Source organism: Manis javanica, chromosome 2 (genome assembly GCF_040802235.1).
Source record: "Manis javanica isolate MJ-LG chromosome 2, MJ_LKY, whole genome shotgun sequence".
Classification (NCBI taxonomy): Eukaryota; Metazoa; Chordata; class Mammalia; order Pholidota; family Manidae; genus Manis; species Manis javanica.
In genome coordinates, this window is record NC_133157.1 from 24,347,204 (window position 1) to 24,372,770 (window position 25,567).

The 25,567-nt window shown below is 36.4% G+C and overlaps 1 protein-coding gene across 1 annotated transcript in view; it reads right to left on the reverse strand.

The window, feature by feature from the left end:
- The window catches only part of RAD23B (RAD23 homolog B, nucleotide excision repair protein), a 52,796-nt gene that overhangs the window by 15,286 nt on the left and 11,943 nt on the right, over window positions 1-25,567 (reverse strand). Inside the window, exons 2-5 of the mRNA XM_037027438.2 lie at window positions 22,116-22,197; window positions 13,643-13,722; window positions 10,685-10,989; window positions 1,857-1,912 (exon numbers count right to left, since the gene is read on the reverse strand). Of these exons, the coding sequence (XP_036883333.1) occupies window positions 1,857-1,912; window positions 10,685-10,989; window positions 13,643-13,722; window positions 22,116-22,197 (523 nt within the window). The remainder of the gene's footprint in view (window positions 1-1,856; window positions 1,913-10,684; window positions 10,990-13,642; window positions 13,723-22,115; window positions 22,198-25,567) is intronic.

A 25,567-nucleotide genomic window follows, 5' to 3' on the forward strand; every position in this document is an offset into this window, starting at 1 on the left:
AAGGAGTGAACAATGGCCTCATTAGATTTGCCCTTTAGAAAGTCCATTATGGGAGAAATAGACCAGTTAGAAGAGGATAACGCAAGAGTATCAGTGAAGTCAAGTCATGAGTGAGGTAGCTAAGTAGCAGTGGAAACAGATATTTCAAAGACTTTAGGAAGGAGGGTCAAAAGGACTACTGGGCTCACTGGGCCAAGAGAGGCAGAGGGTCAAGGATGATGCCAATGTTTTGAGAGAAGTGGACTATGATGTAAGCAAGGAAGGGAACAAAGGAGAAGAATCAGATGGGGGAATAAAGGATGAGTCAATCTGGAATGTAATGAGTTTGTGGAGGTTGTAGATTTCCCAGTTGGAAGCTTAAAGAATGAGCCTGGAAGCTCAGAGGAAAGGTATGCACTAGAGTCACCATTGTGGGATTCCTTACAGTATACGGGTGGTACTTGTCATTCCCATGGTTTGAACTTTGAACTGTGGTTGAGAGCACAACCATAAAAAAACATATATATTTAAAGGCAAGGTAAAGTAAAAAGAATTGACTAGAAAGCCTGAAAGGAAATAGTTAGAGGTATGGATCAGGAAAAGAGTATAATAGACGCCAAAGAAGGAAGCATAAAGAAGCAGGATTAAGGACAGAGTAAGTTAAAAGAGTAAAGGGATCCTAAGACCACAGTTTATAGGACCGTTCTAGGGGATGTAAGATACAGAGGTAAGGTACCACCTTGAGAGGCCTGGGTGTGGTAGCAGCTGCTGTTGTGGACTCCAGCAGTGGGGACAGCCAGAGCCTTCAGCAACATCAGGAGCAAGTGCCAGCTGGTGCCAGCTGAGGATGCAGAGCACTCCACTGATTCCTGGGTAATTCTTTAAGCCCTTCCAGTATATCCCTGTAACAATTTAAGATTAAGCCTTTCCCTATATGAAATAGAGAGACGTTCCTGATTGGACACTAACTCATACTCATTTGGTAGCAGTTGGTTCCAGAAAATAGTCCTTTAAAGACATGAACTAGGTGAAGTAAGTTTGGTACATTAGTTGCTATGGGCAACCAATATGCCATTTTCCATGGCAATGAGGGATCATGGAGTTCAAGTCCAGAGAGCCAACCCCCAGATCTTATGAGATGCTACTGCTGTTCTCAAGAATTCAGAAGCCCCTACTACTGAAGCTGCTGTTCCCACCTGTTTCCAGCCTTCTATCTCCCTGCCATTTCCACTAATATGGAAGAATACAAAGGGCAGGAAACGGGTTCCAGTCAACAGACCAATAAGTAGCAGGCACAGCAAGAACTGTACCAAAGATGTTACAATGGGAAAATGGGGGGAAAAAACCAAAACTGATTTTGACAGATTAGGTATGAAGAGGAGATGAGAAGACGTTATTCAATAAGTAAAATTAAAAGTTGGGATAATGCAAAATTAAAAGTTACATTTTCACTTCAAGTATAATAGAAGCAACATGACACAGATGGACCCTATAGGGCTACAAACTGGAATAAAGCTTGAAGGAGAATAAAGATGAAGTGTGAGACAGATATAGTAACAATTTATATTCATTTCAAAGATATTTCCTAATAAACCAGTACAGATCAAATTTTGTTAAGACATCACTTAAAATTTGCATTTGGAAAATGGAAATTTATTTAAGGAAAGGAACATGCTTAACTCTAACAGTACAATTTTAAGGATTTAATATTTAAAACATTAATTTACAAAGTCTTTAATAACTTACTATTTAAACCAATCATTAAGCAGCTTGACTACAAGTAACCATGAAAATGAACATATTTTCATGATCTAGAAAAATCGAACTTAAATTTCTTCCCTGTCTCCTCTAAGGTTATTTCCAAGGTAGACACTTACCAAGTGCACTTGTTGCATCTTCAAAGAGGTTTGACCGAGAAGAATCTCCTGATGTACTGTAAAAAGTTTTCAGAAAATTATGCATAAGAAAGCATGTAAAATTTACATTAAATTTAGTAACTGTCCACTTTGTAAAGAGATTCTTTGATTTTAATTAAATGTAAAAGTCTGGCTATAATGTTTTAACAGTCTTCTAGATTAAACCCCAAAGGTTTATCTGTAACATTTACGGCTTTGGAAGAATTTTCAATCTTACTACTCACTCTATTCTGCAAATCCATTTTAAATGTCCAAAGATATAAAATAACATCCTTAAGAGATCATTTATTATTTAAGGAATACAAAAAAGATAGTGCACATTCTCTGTAAGAATTTATATGAGAAGTTAAATAATCTGTAAGTCAAGTCACAGAAGAAAACATCAAAAGCTACACAGGCATCACCCACTTTTTCAAACTTTCCATTATGCCACTTCGCTTTTATGGAAGACCTACATCCTATATTACTGCCTGTTTTCACTAACCAAAAGAAACCTAAAGAGGACTTTCGCTTCTACAAAAAAAGGCAAAAAGCAAAAGGAGCATTCAGTGTCAGTTTTGCTGCAAGCCTTTACGGAGGCAGCGCACACCCTGAGCAGTGAGCCCGGCACTGCCAAGATCCTTTCCCAGGAACTACACTCAGGAATCTCAGCATCAAGCCTCTATAGTTCCAGACTGAGTCTGTGAGCATCTGTGCTTTATCTTGATTTACTTTTGTGTATCCGGTAGCAAGGTATGTCCTAAGGTATCAGAAAAGCCTTAGAATGGTGATTTTTAGGGGTCTGGGAATGCTAAAAAATGTTTTCCATATAAATTAGCAGGTAACTGCTTCACCTTATTCAATTTTGGCTTATGAAAGGTTTCCTAGGAATACCTTACTTTCCAATAATGGGGGAAACCTGTAAATGACAAATAGCACATGCAGAAATTACATTAGGCTGCAAAGGCCTAATGTAATTTCAATTAGATCTTATAGGCTGAGTTTGAACACAGCAACTGAAAGAAAAAGGTATTCAAGTGCAGGAATATAGTATGAGCAAGATATACAGAGGTAAGATAAACCCAAGATGTAACCAAAAATAAACCAATCTAAAAGGACCAAGTTTCTGTTGGGCAATTACAGAAGATGAGTTTGGAAGCAAAGCAGACAAAAACAAGATTATTAAAGACCATGAAGAGCAGGCCAAAGAAAAATAAACTGAAGTTTACAAAAGTGGTAAAGGTAGCAATTAGCAGTTAAGATCCAAACATACACAACACACTTCTCTGTTCTGATTTTAAAAACAAAATACAGTAGACTCACTTACGAGAAAATCCTGTATAGCACAGTATGACCAAAGGAAATCACCTAAGTTTGAATTCATAAATTATTTTCTAAGCTTGAGTTTATTCATGAATACAATGAAGTGAACAATAATACCAATGTATTCCAACCTGTTGTGGGTAGGGTTACTGATGGTAAAGGGCTTTAGCACAGTGCCTAGCCTCATAAAACCCAATATGATTATGATTAGAATAATCCTTTGGCATATTTTTTTATCATTAATCTACAATTACATGAAGAACATTATGTTTACTAGGCTCCCACCTTCACCAAGTCCCCCCCTACACACCCCATTATAGTCACTGTGCATCAGCGTAAGATGCTATAGAATCACTACTTGTCTTCTCTGTGTAGCACAGCCCTACCCTTGCCCCCCCCACATGATAATTGCTAATCGTAAGGCCCCCTTTCCTTTTCCCTGCCCTTATCCCTCCCCATCCCACCCATCCTCGCCAGTCCCTTTCCCTTTGATAACTGTTAGTCCATTCTTGGGTTCTGTGATTCTGCTCCTATTTTGTTCCTTCAGTTTTTCTTTGTTCTTATACTCCACATATGAGTGAAATCATTTGGTACTTGTCTTTCTCCACCTGGCTTATTTCACTGGGCATAATACCCTCTAGCTCCATCCATGTTGTTGCAAATGGTAGGATTTGTTTTCTTCTTATAGCTGAATAATATTCCATTGTGTACATGTACCATATCTTCTTCATCCATTCATCTACTGATGGACACTGAGGTTGCTTCCATATCTTGGCTATTGTAAATAGTGCTGCGATAAACATAGGAGTGCATCTGTCTTTTTCAAACTGGGCTGCTGCATTCTTAGGGTAAATTCCTAGAAGTGGAATTCCTGGGACAAATGGTATGTCTATTTTGAGCTTTTTGAGGAACCTCTATACTGCTTTCCACAATAGTTGAACTAATTTACATTCCCACCAGCAGTCTAGGAGGGTTCCCCTTTCTCCACAACCTCACCAACATTTGTTGTTGTTTGTCTTTTGGATGGTGGCAATCCTTACTGGTGTGAGGTGAAATCTCATTGTGGTTTTAATTTGCATTTCTCTGATAACTAGTGATGTGGAGCATCTTTTCATGTGTCTGCTGGCCATCTGAATTTCTTCTTTGGAGAACTGTCTGTTCAGCTCCTCTGCCCATTTTTTAATTGGATTACTTGCTTTTTGTTCGTTGAGGTGCGTGAGTGAGCTCTTTATATATTTTGGATGTCAACCCTTTATTGGATCTGTTATTTATGAATACATTCTCCCATACTGTAGGATGCCTTTTTGTTCTATTGGTGGTGTTCATTTTTGCTTTTGTTTCCCTTGCCTGGGGAGATATGTTCATGAAGAAGTCACTCATGTTTATGTCCAAGAGATTTTTGCCTATGTTTTTTTTCTAAGAGTTTTATGGTTTCATGACTTACATTCAGGTCTTTGATCCATTTCGAATTTACTTTTGTGTATGGGGTTAGACAGTGGTCCAGTTTCATTCTCTTACATGTAGCTGTCGAGTTTTGCCAGCACCATCTGTTGAAGAGACTGTCATTTCCCCATTGTATGTCCATGGCTCCTTTATCATATATTAATTGACCATATATGTTTGGGTTAATGTCTGGAGTCTCTATTCTGTACCACTGGTCTGTGGCTCTGTTCTTGTGCCAGTACCAAACTGTCTTGATTACTGTGGCTTTGTAGTAGAGCTTGAAGTTGGGGAGCGAGATCCCCCCCACTTTATTCTTCCTTCTCAGGATTGCTTTGGGTATTCGGGGTTTTTTGGTGTTTCCATATGAATTTTTGAACTATTTGTTCCAGTTCATCGAAGAATGTTGTTGGTAATTTGATAGGGATTGCGTCAAATCTGTGTATTGCTTTGGGCAGGATGGCCATTTTGATGATAATAATTCTTCCTAGCCAAGAACATGGGATGAGTTTCCATTTGTTAGTGTCCTCTTTAATTTCTCTTAAGATTGTCTTATAGTTTCCAGGGTATAGGTCTTTGACTTCCTTGGTTAGGTTTATTTCTAGGTATTTTATTCTTTTTGATGCAGTTGTGAATGGAACTGTTTTCCTGATTTCTCTTTCTACTAGTTCATTGTTAATGTATAGGAAAGCCACAGATTTCTGTGTGTTAATTTTGTATCCTGCAATTTTGCTGTATTCCGATATCAGTTTTAGTGGAGTCTTTAGGGTTTTTTATGTACAATATCATGTCATCTGCAAATAGTGACAGTTTGACTTCTTTACCAATCTGGATTCCTTGTATTTTTTTGTTTTGTCTGATTGCCGTGTGTCGCAACCCTTCAGGGACCGAAGCAACACGCCCAAGGTCTTGGTTCTTCTCTAGGCTTTATTGTCTAATCTCTCACGGTGGTTACAGCAGTTGTCAGGAAGCTCTCCTCCCTCCCGGCGGGCTCCCTTATATTCAGTCACCCAATCCGGGACAGTATCATGTGTGACCTTTAAGCGGATAGGTGTCACGCGCCACTCTAAGCGGGCAGCACGAGCTGTGCATGGGTACGGAAGTCTGCTGGGCCAATCCCCAACAGGGAAGAGGGGAAAGGGTGGTGAGCAGGAAGCAGGCGCCATCTTTAGGGCGTTGTCCAGCTAGAGTGGGGCTCAGCCTTGGCCGTAGGCTGGGCCCCCACAGCCGTGGATAGGACCTCCAGTACTATGTTGCATAACAGTGGGGAGAGTGGGCATCCCTGTCTTGTTCCCGATCTCAGAGGAAAAGCTTTCAGCTTCTCACTGTTCAGTATGATGTTGGCTGTGGGTTTATCATAAATAGCCTTTATTATGTTGAGGTACTTGCCCTCTATTCCCATTTTGCTGAGAGTTTTTATCATAAATGGATGTTGAATTTTGTCAAATGCTTTTTCAGCATCTATGGAGATGATCATGTGGTTTTTGTCCTTCTTTTTGTGGATGTGGTGGATGATGTTGATGGATTTTTGAATGTTGTACCATCCTTGCATCCCTGGGATGAATCCCACTTGGTCATGGTGTATGATCCTTTTGATATACTGTTGAATTCTGTTTGCTAATATTTTATTGAGTATTTTTGCATCTACGTTCATCAGGGATATTGGTCTGTAATTTTATTTTTTGGTGGGGTCTTTGCCTGGTTTTGGTATTAGGGTGAGTTTGGGAGTATTCCCTCCTCTTCTATTTTTTGGAACACTTTAAGGAGAATGGGTATTATGTCTTCTCTGTATGTCTGATAAAATTCTGCAGTAAATCCATCTGGCCCGGGGGTTTTGTTCCTGGATAGTTTTTTGATTACCACTTCAATGTCTTTGGTGGTCACTGGTTTGTTTAGATTTTGTGTTTCTTCCTTGGTCAATCTTGGAAGGTTGTATTTTTCTAAGAAGTTGTCCATTCCTTCTAGGTTTTCCAGCTTGTTAGCATATAGGTTTTCATAGTATTTTCTAATAATTCTTTGTATTTCTGTGGGATCCATCGTGATTTTTCCTTTCTCATTTCTGATTCTGTAGATGTGTGTTCATTCTCTTTTTCTCTTAATAAGTCTGGCTAGAGGCTTATCTATTTTGTTCATTTTCTCAAAGAACCAACTCTTGGTTTCATTGATTTTTTCTATTGTTTTATTCTTCTCAATTTTATTTATTTCTTCTCTGATCTTTATTATGTCCCTCCTTCTGCTGACTTTAGGCCTCATTTGTTCTTCCTTTTCCAATTTCAATAATTGTGACATTAGACTATTCATTTGGGATTGTTCTTCCTTCTTTAAATATGCCTGGATTACTATATACTTTCCTCTTAAGACTGCTTTCGCTGCGTCCCACAGAAGTTGGGGCTTTGTGTTGTTGTTGTCATTTGTTTCCATATATTGCTTGATCTCTATTTTAATTTGGTCATTGATCCATTGATTATTTAGGAGCATGTTTTTAAGCCTCCATGTGTTTGTGGGCCTTTTTGCTTTCTTTGTACAATTTAGTTCTAGTTTTATTCCTTTGTGGTCTGAAAAGATGGTTGGTAGAATTTCAATCTTTTTGAATTAACTGAGGCTCTTTTTGTGACCTAGTATGTGGTCTATCCTTTGGCATATTTTTTAAAGTAGCTTCATTCGCTAGATAGTAAAACTCGTGTAGAAGGCAAAACTTCAGAAAGAATCACATAGGAAAACTAATTCTCCTGTCCAAGGACAAACACTTCTACCAGTTTCTATAGAACAATGACTTGTTTTTGCTTTTGTGTGAGTGAAACTTAATTATCCCACAGCAGCACAACCACAACTACCTCAATTTTTTCCCCCACAGATGCACAGTATTCCACTTAATTGACCAAATGAAGCTCTTAAGGAATTTTTAGTTGGTTTTCCAACTTTAAAACTTTTTCTATAGTAAAATTCATCCATGATTCCTTTTATGACTTTCTGGTTAAGATTTTTATTTTTCCCATTTTTTTAGTTTGCTTTAGTTTATGGTTTCATTTTTACATCACATCTTCATTCATCTCAAATTTATGAGTACAAGGTATGTGATTCAGATAGTTAGGCATTTATTCCAACAGCATTTTCCCCATACTGGTCTGAAATTACAGCTTTATCTTACATTAAGTCCCTGTTTGTATTCTGGTCTGCTTCCAGACTATTGTGTATTTCACTGAGCAGTCTTTCTAGTAAAGGGCCATTCTAAATTGCTGCAATCATTACAATGTATAATACATTTTACAATTTGGTAGGATTAAATCCTCTTCTCTACTGTTGTGTTACAGAACAATTTGCTATTTTTGCATATTGTTTTAAAATTTCCTTTTAAATATTACAGATCAGAGTTCTCACTTAACCACCATTCTTCAATGTTGTTTCTGCCTCACCACTTCTCCCCTCTGCATGTGCAGAGAAAACCACTTATCAGCGTGTTTTTCCTTTGTTGTTTTTCTACACGTTAATATGTATACGCACAAAAAATATACAGTGTTCTTTTGTGACTTGTTTGGTTTATGGTTACTGTCTGTATGATTTTGCAATCTCCCTTTTTCCCTTGATAACAAAGCCTTAAAACCACATTCACCCAATATGTATATATATTACATGCTTTAGTTGTCCTGTAGTATTGTGCATCAAGGCTTCTCAAACTTTAGGCAGCCCAAGAATTCACTACGAGAGCTTCTTAAACATACAGATTTCTGGGTTCTACCCCAGATAAGTGATTTAGAGATCTGGGGTGAAGCTTAAAAATAATTCCACACAAACTCCCAGGGATACTAACACTGCCTACTGACTACAACACTTTGAGGAGCACTGCTCTCAAGTATGAACGAATTACAGGTCAGCTCGTTCCCTCACTAATGAATATTTAGGTTGGTTCCAATTTGTCCACCATTATAAACACTACTGTCCTTGTCACAGTGCAATTTCTTTCCGGTGGATATTAACAAGTGGAATCTGCACTTTAACAGATGGTTTTAAAAGAACAAAACTGACCCAAGAAACAACCCCCCAATAATGAAATGTAAGGCCAGTGGTGATGGACAGACTTTCTAACATCTCTCAAAGTTGTAACAGCATATCCCCTGGTAACTGTCTAAGCCTTATGCTTTACAGGACACTAAGTGAAGGGGCTAAGGCACATTGAAGTAGCTTATTTTCTGAGTTGCTCTCATCCTTCCCGTCCTGAGGTACATAATGTTGGGAAATGAGAGTTAACAGATGGTGTACAAAGTCTAACTGAGCATCTGCTCCTCTAGATCACTGACCACTGACTTATTTATGCACCTCTGTAAGGCTGAAAAGGTAATCCTAACTGTTGAGAATAGATAGGTAAATAAAACTATAACCCCCCCAAAAGAAATAAAAATAAATAAAAAGAGATAAAATCTGAAATGTATTAGCATATTAAAGTATAATGATCAATTCTGAAATTCTCACATTATGAGCTTTTCAAGGAGCTTAAAACATTTAAGAAAATTAAGATATATACTACACTGACAACATTTAACTAAACTGAAAACATTTAGAAGTTAGGAAATTAATTTGTTAACTTTGTAAGTTCCTTCTCATACATAGTAATGACCAACAGCCTTCTGATTAACAACTTTACCCAGACTCTGAGTTGTCTCCCACTCACTAGCTGTTTAAGTGGGAGAAGTATGGAGTTACGCAATGGTGTCTCAGAATGCCTGAAGCAAAGTATAGCAGGCAGGCATAGGGAAAATATTTTATTACCAGAGCCTGTGTTCTCTTAAAAAGAGACCAAGTGTGCAATCAACCAGGTGACTCAAACCCCTCCAAACATGGCTGACTGGGTCAGATGTAGACACTGCACTTAAAAGTCAGAGCAGTAAAATGAAGGATCATGACCAAATTTTTTCTGATGGCTGTTGTACTATCACAAACCTCCTTCCATGTAAGTAGGTATTTCCAATTGCTGTACAGTTTTAATTGTGTCTGCTTCTGATTCCAAGGACTCTACTGCCACTGAGGTCCTAAGCTGCACTCAAGTTACAAAACACAAACAGCTTCAGTGCCAGTGCACAGTGCACGTAGTACAACTACTGCTTCCAGATAAAGGAGAGATTCCCCCGTACGATGTCCAGCCAAGATAACTGAAGCACTAAGAATACATAACTGCTTTGGTTATTTTACTTATTGTCAGGGGGAAAATCTGTCATAAACTACTCAATAATCCTTACTGTCAACTTTTCACAAGAGATTACTTCTTGCTCAAAATATCCCAGTACTTTTTCTTTTGGTCTAAAGATCTATAAAGGCAAAAACTTAAATTTCTATGCAAGTTCACAGACACAGATGAAACAGTGAAAAATTCAACAAACAATCCATGTCAACAAAAGGCAGGTGAGATACTTGAGACAGTGGACACTCATCAGCACCTACCGTGGGCCTGTGTTGTTTGCAAATCTTTTGTACTCATATTTCACTTAATCCTTGTAACAACTGAGAGAGATTATATCCACATTTTATAGATAAGGAGAAACCCACGAATGTTAATTAATTACTTTTCTAAGGTCAAGTGCTAACAAATGTCAGACCCAAGTACATTGCTCTGCAGCAACTTCAAGTATTTACTGACACGAAGATATGTTTATAATATATATGACAATGATCAGAAAGAATACAGGTAAAATATAAATAATGATTGGGGGTAAATGTCAAGTTATTTACAATATGTCAAGCTATAATATACTTTCAAGTTATCTTATAATTCTTCTTTTTGGTCATTTCCACTTACTAAACTTTTCTACACAAAATGAGTGACTGTGACCCACTTTCCTTTCCCCCAGGGGGAAAAAAAACAATGCAGGGAATACAAATCTGAACTATGGAAATTTAAAGATACATGTATACTTTCAGAGTTCAAAGAGTAGAAACAGCTTAACATAGTAGATAGAAAGTTAGTCTGAGCAAGATAATAATCAAAATAAATACACATGTGAAGTTCTTGTTAGGAATATATTTTGAAATACAATTTCCTAGAAGCCAGTCCTCACCTGTCAGTTGATGTTGGGCTAATAGCCACTGGCGTTTCTGCTGCCTTTTCTGCAGGTTTCTCCTGCTTCACTGCACTAGCAGGTGCAGGTTCAGAAGATGCTGTCGGTGATGCTGGAGTGGTGGATGCGGGTGCGGGTGCGGGTGCAGGTGCGGGTGCGGGACTGGGAGTGGGAGTGGGAGCTACAGCGGGGGCAGGAACAGGGGTGGAAGCTTGGGCCACAGCTGTTGCTGTGGAGGAACTAACGGTGGGAGTGGTGACGGGATTTGACTGCTGAGTTGTAGCTGGCGTCGTCACTGCCTTGGGCTGAACACATAGAAGCAAAACGATGAATTACGATAAAATATTATGTTATTACTTGATTTCCAATTAGACTGTATTTTTACAGGATGTTACAAATGTTAAAACTAATACAAACTAGTAACTCAAAAATAATTTTGTAAAATGACATAATAAATGACCAACATTAGTAATCTGAACCACTATTTATGCTATACTTTCAAAGTTGATGAAAGGTAATATCAACGTCAATTAGCTTTATTTAGCTAACAGTTTCAGTCTTCATATCAAACTAATAAAAAAGGACCAAAAGAAACCAATATTTAAAAATACACAGAATGTGTATCCAAAAAAACCACCACACAATTTCCCCCCAAAACCTTTGTAATTTAAGTTCCTTGTTCATAACTTGAAAGTATTATCATTCAAAAGCATTATCAAAATAACCTTCTTGAAATGGAATTAGAAGTATGATTAATGAACATGCCAAATATTCTGCTGTATTTCTCAACATTGATGGATACATGTTAAGTACAAAGAAGTCAACCTAACTCTTGAGATGTGTATATAAACAGAAAAATAAAGGTCAAATAAAATTAAAACCACATGCTCAGCACTTGCTGAACTAGTAGCAGAGCTATCAAGGTTCCCCTAGAGCAAAAAGCAATTACAGACACATAAAAATCTTACTATGAGTTTTATTCTTCTCCTAAGGCCTATCAATACTATCTGTTCAGCTCATACCTTGACTAAGAATGAAAGTGGACTGTTTTGATACAAGATGGGATTAAATTCAACGTGACTGCCCCAACTATAAATCAACAAATTCTAAGAGCAAGAAACTGATTTGTCTCATTTTCAATTTGAGCTTGTACAGACTGCGCTGAAAAAACCTCTAGTGCTAGATGGGGGAGGAGACTTCAGAAAATACTAGTGGCATTCACTCCTTCCTTCCTCTAGTCTGAGAGACTTGTATTTAACTCTTATTAACTTCTAATTGCCAATATAATACTCTGCAAATTATTACTGTTCTACAACTCCAATCTAGATAAAAAATGTAATGGGTTAATGCAATATGCCAATTTACTATTTCCCTTAAGATTATTTGTGATCACTATTATAACACACCATGCCCTTGAGGTCTTGATGCCACAAAGAATGATTTAAGCTTTATTCTAAACAATACCAAACCCATCTGCTTTTTGAAGTTTTCCTGTTTACTTCTGATCTTAATAGCTTTTTTTGTCTCCTATGTAAAAAGATTATTTCTCATTGCTTCCACATAATTGTTCATATAAACAGTCATCTTCCCTTTTTAATAGCTGGCTGGTCTCTACTATGAACTTGAAAATAATACAACAAAAATATCACCAGAATCCTATGTAAAATATGAAAAGGCTTGGCTCTTCAAATGCATGCATCTCTTCTAAGACTTATCCTGTTTAATTCTTAGTTATTTTCTGAATAGTCGAGGTTACTGTAATATTCAAGGAAGTAACATCAGTAAAAATTATATATCCAAATGTATGTGTACCACATTTCCCATTATGTAGTATCTATGATAAAACTAGATGAAGTGATAAGAGTATTACTCAGCCCTAAAAAGGATGGAAATGCTGGCACATGCTGTATACACAGATGAACCTTGGAGACTTATGCTGAAGGAAGTAAGCTAATCGCAGAAAGGAAATACTATAAGATTCTACTTATATGAGGTATGCAGAGTAGTCAAATTAATAGACAGAAAACAGAATTGTGGTGCCAGAGACTGACGGGAGAGGGGAAATGGAGAGTTATTGTTTAATGGGTACAGTTTCAGTTTGGGAAGATGAAAAAAATCTGGAGACTGATGGTGCTGTGGTTTGCACCAATGTGAATATACCTAATGCCACTGTACAATATATTTAAAAATGGTTAAACTGATAAATTTTGTGTTATGTATATTTTATCACAACTTAAAAAAACTAGATGAGAGAGTTTCCTCATGATTCTGTTCCTTTATATTTAAACATTTAATGAGTGCTAAATATAGCAAAATATGGTGCTTAAAATCAAAAGATTAAAATTAAAAAATTTTAGTGATTAACTTTTATAAATTGTTCCAAATATATTTTAGTCCAATAAAGCACAAGAAAGTTTCCGTTAAAAATTTCCCCCCAATAATCACTCCATCATTTCTTTAGCTGCTTTTTCTTTTTTTTTGTTTCTAAAAAGCCATCCCATTAGCTAAGATGTATCAATGCAATTCTGAGTCTGTATGCCCTTTCTGCCTTAAGGAATTTGTCAGGTCTAATATATAACTTAGCAGGTCCCATTAAGACACCCTTATTAAAAACTGCAAAACAATAAAACTTATCCATTTCTAAGGATCATGCTTTCTAAAAATTACATAATTAGTGACTTTACTATTCCAGCAAAACCTAACCAATTTTAGCATGACATGTTATACATTAACTGCTTTAATTTATTTAAAATTATGTTCAAACTACAAATGTATAAAATTACTAACTTTATGGTTAGTTCAAGATAAAATGTTAAAACCTTTAATAACAGATAAATGCATGCCACTATGGATGTGCATAAACTGTAGTCACTTAAAGTATAAATACAAGACTTGGGATCACTATTTTTAAAAAACACACACATACATAAAGATACACAGAATAAGGCTGAAACTTACTTTTGTCACCATAACCACCACAAAGTTTTTCTCATCTATTTTATATTCTTTTAGAGCAGTCTCATCATTGAGAATTTTGCCTAGTTCATTAAGGAAAAAATAAACATATTATTTAAGGCACAGTAACCTTTATCTTACATGTAACTGAAGTTAAAACAATCACCAATGTCAATTCAATCAGTACTTCACCCCAAAAAATATTAACCAATCCGCCAAGATAAATATAAATGGAAACATGATTAGTTAAAAAGCTTTAAGCACTTTGACTAAAAGATATCAAATACAAACAATGTATATAGATATCCTAAGCAATTTTTAAAAGTTATTACTTATAATAAAAAGACTTGTTGTGTGTGGAAGTATTAACTAGCTCCTGAGAAAAGGGAGATCATGAAGACAAATAAAATTCACTATGTGATCATCTAAGGATCGCCCAATGAATAACCTATAATCCTTCTTGACCGGAGGAAGAAGAGAATAAGTTTCCTGCTCCCACAAGTACTGAATACCTAGCCAAACAGAAATGCTCCAATGCTGTAAGAGTAAAATGCTAATAAGTACTTCAGAAGAGTGGATTAAAGATGGTGGCGTGAGATCTGAGACAGAGGCTTCCTCCTAAAACCGCATATAATACAAAAATATAATTAATATAACTAATCCTGAGAGAGCAACAGGGAAAAGGACTGTACCAGACTGCATACAGCTAGAGAAAAGAATAGACCTCATGGAACAGGGTACCAAAGCTGTGGCCCGGAGGGACCCAAGCCCTTCCCCCACCCCAGCTCACTGGCGGGAGGAAGAGAAATGGAGAGGGGAGGGAGTAGAGGCCTGCGACTGCTGAATACCTAACTCCGGAGATCTGCTCTGGGAACACAAACCTACATTTCATGGTGCTTTCATGATACGCTCCTGATTACGGAGTTGGAAGGCTAAGACAGGCAGAATTACTGGAGAGACTGAGATTCCAGCCACTTGTAGAAAGCAGGGATCCATATCCGGCTGCTCTGGGACAAAAGTTCATACCTGTGTGCTCAGCCGACTGGTTCAGGCAGTGGAGACAGGCACAGAAGCCGGGAAGCAGGAACAGCTCTTTCCTCCCCCCAGGCAACACCACCACTTCCCTGCCACCCCTGACATTGCTTCAGGGGCAGAGCAGCTCCAGAGAGTAGAGCTTCTGGACACTAGGAGGCACCATATACAAATATGAAATGCGAAAGCAACCTGGTACAGAGTAAAATTAATACAATGCCTGAGAAAGATGACATGGACCTCATGACTCTTCCTGAAAGGGAGCTCAAAATAAAAATCATTAACATGCTAATGGAGGTACGGAAAGATATTCAAAAACTGAGGAATGAATTCTGGTCGGAGATCCAATTGTTGCAGAGCACAATGGAGGGAATTAAAAGCAGATTGGATACAGTGGTGGAGATGATAAAATGAAATAGAAACTAGAGAAGAAGAATACAAAGAAGCCTAGGCACAGAGAGAAAAAAGGATCTCTAAGAATGAAAGAATATTGAGAGAACTGTGTGACAAATACAAACGGAACAATATTTGCATTATAGGGGGACCAGAAGAAGAGAGAGGAAAAGGGATAGGAAATGTCTTTGAGGAGGTAATTGCTGAAAACTTCCCCAATCTGGGGAAGGAGATAGTCTCTCAGGCCATGGAGATCCACAGACCCCCCCAACACAAGGGACCCAAGGAAGACAACACCAAGACACATAGTAATTAAAATGGAAAAGATCAAGGATAAGGACAGACTGTTAAAAGCAGCCAGAGACAGAAATAAGATCACATACAAAGGAAAGCCCATCAGACTTCTCAGCAGAAACCTTACAGGCCAGAAGGGAGAGGCATGATGTATTTAATGCAATGAAGCAGAAGGGCCTGGAACCAAGATTACTCTACCCAGCAAGATTATCATTTAAATTTGAAGGAGGGATTAAACAATTTCCAGATAAGCAAAAGCTGAGAGAATTACCTCCCACAAACCATCTCTATAGTCTATTTTGGAGGGACTGCTATAGATGGAAGTGTTCCTAAGGTTTAGTAGCTGTCACCAGAGGTAATAAAACCACAGTAAAGAAAGTAGAACAGCTAATTACTAAGCAAATGCAAAATTAAAGTAACTATCCCCAAAGTCAATCAAGGGATAGACAAAGAGTACAGAATATGATACCTAACATATAAAGAATAGAGGAGGAAGAAAAAGGAGGAGAAAAAGAAAAGAACCCTTAGATTGTGTTTGTAATAGCATATTAAGTGAGCTAAGTTAAACTCTTAGATAGTAAGGAAGTTAACCCTGAACCTTTGGTAACCATGAATCTAAAGTATGCAATGGCAATAAGTACATACCTATTGATAATCACCCTAAATGTAAATGGACTGAATGCACTAATCAAAAGACAGAGTCATTGAATGGATAAAAAAAACAAGACCCATCTATATGCTGCCTAGAAAAGACTCACTTTAAACCCAAAGACATACACAGACTAAAAGTCAAGGGACGGAAAAAGATATTTCATGCAACTAATAGAAAAAACCAGGAGTTGCAGTACTTGTATCAGACAAAAAAGACTTCAGAACAAGGTCACAAGAGACAAAGAAGGACATTACATAATGATAAAGGGGTCAATCCAAAAAGAAGATATAACCATTATAAATATCTATGCACCCAAAACAGGATCACCGACATACGTGAAACAAATACTAAATGAATTAAAAGGGGAAATAGAATGCAATGCTTTCATTCTAGGAGATTTCAACACTCCACTCACTCTGAAGGACAGATCGACCAGAAAGAAAATAAGTAAGGACACAGAGGCACTAACTAAACAACACATTAGAACAGATCGACCTAATAGACATCTACAGAACTCTCCAACCAAAAGCAGTAGGATACACATTCTTCTCAAGTGCACATGGAACATTTTCAAGAATAGATCATATACTAGGCCACAAAAAGAACCTCAGTAAATTAAAAAAGACTGAAATTGTGCCAACCAGTTTCTCAGATCACAAAGGTATGACACTAGAAATAAATTACACAAAAATGAAAAATCCCACAAACACATGGAGGCTTCACAACATGCTCCTAAATAACCAATGGATCAATGACCAAATAAAAACAGAGATCAAGCAATATATGGAGACAAATGACAGCTATAATTCAACACCGCAAAATCTGTGGGACACAGCCAAGGCCGTGCTAAAAGGAAAGTATACTGCAATTCAGGCCTACCTCAGGAAAGAAGAACAATCTCATATAAGCAGTCTAAACTCACAATTAACGAAACTAGAAAAAGAAGAACAAATGAGGCCCAAAGTGAGTAGAAGGAGGGACACAATAAAGATTAGAGCATAAATAAATAAAATTGAGAATAGAAAAATAGAAAGAATCAATGAAAGCAAGAGCTGGTTCCGTGAGAAAATAAACAAAATAGATAAACCCCTAGCCAAACTTTTCAAGAAAAAGAGTCTACACACATATACAGAATCAGAAATGAGAAAGGAAAAGTCACTATGGACACCACAGAAATACAAAGAATTATTAGAGAAAACTATGAAAAATTATATGCTAACAAACTGGATAACCTAGAAGAAATGGACAACTTTCTAGAGAAATACAACCTTCCAAGGCTGATCAAGGAAGAAACAGAAAATCTGAACAGACCAATTACCAATGACAAAATCAAACTGGTAATCAAAAACTACCTAATAACAAAACTCCTGGACCAGATGGCTTCACAGCTGAATTTTATCAAACATTTAGTGAAGACCTAATACCCATACTCCTCAAAGTTTTCCAAAGAGTAGAGGGAATACTTCCAAACTCATTCTATGACACCAGCATCACTCTAATAACAAAACCAGGCAAAGACACCACAAAAAAAGAAAATTACATACCAATATCCCTGATGAACATAGATGCAAAAATACTCAATAAAATATTAGCAAACAGAATTCAAAAATACATCAAAAGGATCATACACCATAACCAACTGGGATTCATCCCAGGGATGCAAGGATGGTACAACATTCGAAAATCCATCATCATCATCTACCACATCAACAAAAAGGACAAAAACCACATGATCATCTCTATAGATGCTAAAAAAGCATTCAACAAAATTCAACATCCATTCATGATAAAAACTCTCAACAAAATGGGTATAGAGGACAAGTACCTCAACATAATAAAGGCCATATATGACAAACCCACACCCAACATCATACTTAACAGTGAGAAGCCAAAAGCTTTTCCTTTAAGATCAGGAACAAGACAAGGATGTCCACTTTCCCCACTTCTATTTAACATAATACTGGAGGTCCTAGCCACAGCAATCAGACAACAGAAAGAAATAAAAGGAATCCAGATTGGCAAGGAAGAAGTTAAACTGTTTGCAGATGACATGATATTGTACATAAAAAACCCTAAAGAATCCATGCCCAAACTACTAGATCTAATATCTTAATTAGGCAAAGTTGCAGGATATAAAATTAATACACAGAAATCTGTGGCATTCCTATACACTAACAGTGAAGTAGTAGAGAGAGAAATCAGGAAAACAATTCCATTCACAGTTGCAGCAAAAAGAATAAAATACCTAGGAATAAACCTAACCAAGGAAGTGAAAGACCTTATACCCTGAAAACTACAAGACACTCTTAAGAGAAATTAAAGAAGATATCAATAAATGGAAATTCATCCCATGCTCATGGATAGGAAGAATTAATATTGTCAAAATAGCCATCCTGCCTTAAGCAATCTACAGATTCAATGCAATTCCTATCAAAATACCAACAGCATTCTTCAATAAACTAGAGAAAATCGTTCTAAAATTCATATGGAACCACAAAAGACCTCAAATAGCCAAAGCAATTCTGAGAAGGAAGAATAAAGCTGGGTTCATTATGCTCCCCAACTTCAAGCTCTACTACAAAGCCACAGTAATCAAGACAATTTGGTACTGGCACAAGAACAGAACAGACCAATGGAACAGACTAGAGAGCCCTGATATAAACTCAACCATATGTGGTCAATTAATATACAATAAAGGACCTCTGGACATACAATGAGGAAATGACAGCCTCTTCAAAACTGGTGTTGGCAAAACTGGACAGCTACATGTCAGAGAATGAAAATGGATTACTGTTTAACCCCATATACAAAAGTAAACTCAAAATGGATCAAAGACCTGAATGTAAGTCATGAAACCATAAAACTTTTAGAAAACAACATAGGCAAAAATTTCCTGAATATTAGTATGAGCAACTTCTTCCTGAATGCATCTCCTCAAGCAAGGGAAACAAAAGCAAAAATGAACTCATGGGACTACATCAAACTAAAAAGTTTCTGTACAGCAAAGGACACCATCAAGAGAACAAAAAGGCATCCTACAGTATGGGAGAATATATTTGTAAATGACATATCTGACAGGGGTTAGCATCCAAAATATATAAAGAATTTACACACCTCAACACCCAAAAAGCAAATAACCCGATTAACAAATGGGCAGAGGATATGAAAAGACAGTTCTCCAATGAAGAAATTCAGATGGCCAACAGACATGTGAGAAGATGCTCTACATCACTAATCATCAGGGAAATGCAAATTAAAACCACAATGAGGTATCACCTCACACCAGTAAGAATGGCCAGCATTGAAAAGACTAAGAACAACAAATGCTGGCGAGGATGTGGAGAAAGGGGAATCTCCTACACTGCTCGTGGGAATGTGAGCTAGTTCAACCATTGTGGAAAGCAATATGGAGGTTCCTCAAAAAACTAAAAATAGAAATACCATTTGACCCAGGAATCCCACTCCTTGGAATTTACCCAAAGAATACAACTTCTCAGATTCAAAAAGACATATACACCCCTGTATTTATCGCAGCACTTTTTACAATAGCCAAGATATGGAAGCAACCTAAGTGTCCATCAGTAGATGAATAGATAAAGATGTAGTACATACACACAATGGAATAGTATTCAGCCATAAGAAAGAAACAAATCCTACGATTTGCAACAACATGGATGGAGCTGGAGGACATTATGCTCGGTGAAATAAGCCAGGCAGAGAAAGACAAATGCCAAATGATTCCCCTAATTTGTGGAATATAACAATGAAGGAAAACTGAAGGAACAAAATAGCAGCAGACTCAGAGACTGCAAGAATGAACTGCGGTTACCAAAGGGGAGGGGTGTGGGAGGGCAGGTGGGGAAGGAAGGAGAAGGGTATTGAGGGGTATTATGTTTAGTACACATGGTATGGGGTATCATGGGGAGAACAGTGTAGCACAGAGAAGGCACATAGTGGGTCTGTGGCATCTTGCTGCACTGATGGACAGTGACTGCATTGGGGTATGGGTGGGGACTTGATAATATGGGTAAATGTAGTAAGCACATTGTTTTTTCATGTGAAACCTTCATAAGAGTGTATATCAATCATACCTTAATAAAAAATAAAAAAATAAAAAGTACTTCAGAAAATGACTTGTTACACAGAAATGACAAGATGGCACAGGACTGAGTAAGGCACAGAATATACAAGACTGGTCATGTTGAAGGTCAAATGTTCAAGTTGATTCCTTCAGGTTTCCTTTTCCTTGAATTTAGTTGGTCATTTTTAAAAAGTTACTGAATCAAAAGCTTCAAACATTAGGACAGAAAAGAATAGCATTTCTATTCAGTATAGGAATGAGAAAATAGGCCAAAACTAGAAAATTCAGAAATTCTAGCTTTATGTTTGCCACCAACTATGTGCCTCTTTTTAGGCTTCTGATTCCTAATCACATGGCTAATGTTTGCTCTAAACATCTCAGTTAAGAAACTACTACAAAATTTCAATGGAAGAAGAGACAAGAATTTATGGGCAATCCATTATCCACCTTACTGACATCTACAGTGACATTGTTCAATATTTCTTTTGAAAAATAAAGAATTTCTCCACAAATTTCACTTATCAAATCTATTTTTAGCAAACATTTTCCTGGTTACTAGTGAGGCTAGTTAACTTTGCCATTTCCTGATTATATTCTTTCTTTATTGATTTCTAAGAACTCTATAAAATCTGAAGATAAACTTTCCCTTTCCTGTCGTTTATTTACAGTGTCTTTTGACATATCAGGTTTTCTATATTCTATCAATTTTTGTGTTTTATTTAAAAAACATATAGACTGACATTTAAGTTCACAGGATGATTCCAACTACAGTAATAAGGAATCAGTAAGGATGATTTCAATAGATTTAAAAAATGCTCAGGTTGGTTAAAAATACAAAAGCCAGTGAGAAGTCTCTTCAACAAATTGTACAGAGAAAACTGGAGAAACACATGCAGAACAATGAAATCACACCCCTATCTCAAACCACTTAACAAAAATTAACTCGAAATGGATCAAAGTCTTAAACATAGGCCCTGATACCATAAAACTCCTAGCAAAAAACATAGGAAAGAAGTTCATCAACATTGGTCTTGGCCATAAATTCTGGGCATGACACCAAAAGTACAAACAACAAAAGAAAAAAAATCAACAAATGGAACTATGTGAAACTCCAAAGTTTTTGCAAACCATACAGCAGATAAGGGACTAATATCCAAATATATAAAACACTCAACTCAGTGACAAAAAACCCAACAATCTGATTTAAAAAATGAGAACTAAACATATTTCCCCAAAAAGGACAAAATGGGCAACTGACACATGAAAAGACGCTTAACATCACTAGTCATCAAGAAAATGCAATCAAAACACCGAAGCATTACCTCACACCTATTAGAATAGCTATCACTGAGAAGACAAGAGACAACAGGTTCTGGCAAGGATGTGGTGAAAAGGGAACTCTTAAAACATTATCAGTAGGAATATAAACTGGTCCAACTATTATGAAAACAAAATAGAGGTTCCTCAAAACACTAAAAATCTACCAAAAATCTAGTAAGCCCACTTGTAAAGAAAATGAAAACAGTATTTCAATGCAATACAAGCCTTCACATGTTTATCATAGCACTATTCACAATAGCCAAGATATGGAAACAGCTCAAATGCCTCTGAACAAATGGATGGATAAAAGATACAGTACATATAGCCAGTGAAATATTACTTAGTCGTGAGAAAGAAAGACATCCTGTCATTTGTGACATCATGGACTCTGAGAACATTATGCTAAGCAAGACAAAATAAATACTATATGAACCACTTAAATTTTAAAAAATATAAAAGCCAATTACATAATGCTTACAAGAGATAAAACTAAACTAACATCATTAGATAAATATATAAAGCAAATGTGAATAGAGAGAACTGTTAATATATCCAAATGATTGCTCATTCACTGCTTCTATACAATCAAGTTTCTGACAATCAATTTGCATACACTACAATCCATAAGGTCATATTTGTAAAATTAAAAGACTGCCACTGTAAGTAGGGAAATGGGCATATTACTTTCAATATTTGATTCATACCTGCATAAATTAATTTTTGACCTGCTACAGGAAAGGCATCTTTCCCCTTTTCAGATTCAATCTTCTCTTTCAGTGCTTTCACCTGTAGGAAAAGTAAAGATTGTTTTCAAAATTGTCAAAACAACAAATGATAAACTAGAACCTGAATAAATGATGCAAGATAAAATTTTTATATATATTAATGCTTCCAAAAACTTAAAAGATCATGTCTTAACAGTATTATATCAAAAGACCCATTACTAATCTGTATCAAGTATAATAGGTTTAAACTTTGTTTTGCCACACTGTTACACATACATGGATTAAAAAAACTTTAGAAGTTGACTGGATTAATCTATTCAAAATAAAAGTGCAAACATCAAAAAGTTTTGATTCTCATTATAAAGTTTATGAGCTTATTTCCCAGAGTAAGAAAAGCTCTCTAACCTACATCTCAGAAAAAAAATGGTCTTATCTACAATATTAAAAGTTAAATATGATGTTAAAAGGCAAATGGTTCACTGTAAAAATGGGTAACATTTCATTATAATCACCTAAGGGGACTTTAAAAGACTAATTAAAACATAATTTCTGAGGCAGGGGCCTGTACATCAGTATTTTTTAAAAGCTTTACAGGTGGCTCCAAAGTTCAGCCAAGGCTGGGAATCACTGTACTACTAAAATGATTTTAAACAAGTAGCTCAGTTTCTCTCAACATCAGCCTCATCTATAAAAGTAGGAGGGACTGGACCAGATGATTTTTACAGTCTCTTTGATTTCTAAAATTACGTGACAATGGGTTAGTTGTGAAATATTTAGAAAACAAACCCAACCAATTTCTGAAATAAATTGATCAGAAAGTAGGGTGGTATAGGAGTAAAAAACACGCACAGAAACAGAGCAGAACTAATTTCATTACTTTAAAGGAACAAGAATTGAAGGGAGTAATTCTATTTCCTCCAAATTCTCAGAATACTTCTGATAATCACCTGAGTTGACAGTTCTGAGCTTCAGGTGAAAACCTGATTGGGATACAAAGACAGGGGCTCCTCTGTACAGTTAAAAAGTGATGGCATAGTCTTTTATTTTTTTTTAAAAGTAATGTTTATGTAGCTTCAAGTATATTAACATACACAATTTCACAGTCCCCAAAACTCTGGGACAAAACTGGAATATCATCCACTCAATTTTGTAAGTGAAGAAAGAGAAATAAGGGGTCAATCTCCTCCTCCTATCACATTGTTACTAGTACTAGCTGAAACCCTAAACCAGCTCTTCAGACTCCAAGCTTTAGAGCAGAATATTTTGCAAGTAACATATATATCACCCCTGCTACACTGATCTCCTGAAATGTGTCAGTTATGTATCACTGCTATGCTGGTGCCCCCAAAGTAGAAATCCATTACAAGAACCTCAAAACATTATTTCCTACTTTTCTGCATTTCAAAGGTAAAACTAACACAAGCAACAACTTCTTAAAGAGCACTCAGAAAATCTGATCTCAACATCAGTAAACTCAGAATATAAATTCCAGGCCTTATCCACTTTAGTATGTTCTCTTACTAGATGGTAAACTCTATGCTAGGTGTGGTTCAAAATAAAGTACAGGGAGTCCACAACTTACATTTAGCTCAGTTAGCACTTTATAAGAGTGGGAAATAAAAGACACTAAATTTTGGAGATAAAATAACCTCTGAGGATCATCTAGTTAACACCCACATTGCTACTGAATGCTAAGGCCTAGGGCAGTTATTCTCAAGGTACGGTCCACAGTTTATTAGGTGGTGTGAAAGATGAAAGACATTTGCCTTTTTTCACTCTCATTTTCTCACAAGTACATAGTTGACTTTTCTAGAGGCTACAAATACAAGGCAAGTAAGACTGAAAGCAGAAGCAGGTGAGAACCCAACTATCTTCTATTAAGCTAAACATTAAAGAGATTTGCAAAACTGTAAAAAAATGTCAGTTTTCTCACTTTTTAATCTTTATTTTTTAGTGAGGTACATATAACAAAATGCACAAATCTTAATCCTCTACTTTTTGTTTTGGAAACAATTTTTCACATATAAATACACCATTTAATGGTTTTATTATTTTTAAATGAACATTTGAATAATTTGCTTCAATTTCTAATACAATAAATATCAGTAGATACAAGCACACAGACAAGTTATTTGGCAGTCCTCAATAATTATAAAGGGGTCCTGCAAACCAAGTTTGAGAACTGCTATCTTACATGCTAAATGACTTGCTCAAGTCAGCTGAATGGTGGCAGATCTCAGAGCACTGTGGTGAATGGTAAATTTCCTTCCATACTTCTATTTAGAGAGGAGGAGATGCAGTATTTGCCACTGACTGCTTGGTGAAAATCACAAATAACTTACACTTCACATGTGTCACTACTAGTGAATCCAGTTCTTAGAAAAGTACATAGTGGTTTAACACATACTAGGTGCTCAATTATCACTTGCTGAATGAGTAAGACAGCATAGAAATACGTGAAGAAAAAGGAAACAAAGAAATATGTGAAGCAAAAAGTAAAAGACTTAAAAGAAGAAGGAATCTCATTTCTTGAAAAGTCAGGATGAATAAGCAATTAAAATAGATTAAATTAATATAGCTTCTATCCATTTATGTAGTTTCTATACAAATAGTTTCTATTTGTTTCCAGCACCCATAAATGTATTTTAAAAGTTTAGGCCACAAAGAATATTTCACTATTTTCAAAAACCTAAATAAGTAAAGGACCCACTCTCTAGCTTTGTATATCAAAAAAGTAGGAGGAAACAACAACAATAAAAGAACAAAACACTTTGTAAGTTAAGGAAAGAAGGACAAACCACCATGACCATCTCCAATCATTTACTACTAAATAATTTAATATTTGTTTCAAAGCAATTGAAACTGCTTAAAGAATATTAAGAAAATGAGAATTCTATACACTTCAATACTTGATCTGGCTAAAAAAAATCACAAACAGTAAAAGTGCTTATTATTAAACAAAGGAAAATAAATAACTTAAGCATATAACTCAAATAATAAGACAAATACCAAAAGGAAAAATGCAAATAAATTAATTGAGAAATGGTAGAAAACAGTTCCTGTGCCAACAGAAAAATGGACATATGACTGGGGCTGGCAATTCACATTTACATAGTCAATAAAAAGAAAACTTTAACCTCACTACTAACAAAAAGTACCAGTCTTAATGTCAGACACCACTACTAACCCAATAGACTGTCATACTGGAAAAGACTACCTTCAACAAATCTTGGTGTTAAGTGTGGAAAGAGACTCTGAGAATCAAACGATACAATGTTTTGAGGGCAATATACCCAAAATCCTCAACATGCTGGGGAGAGCACTCGACCCAGTAATACCACTTTGGGTAATGTATCAAAGAAAATAACTGAACTAGACCCTGGAAGAGGTTCACTGACCTGTCCACAGTTCTGGCACTGTTTCTTAAACTG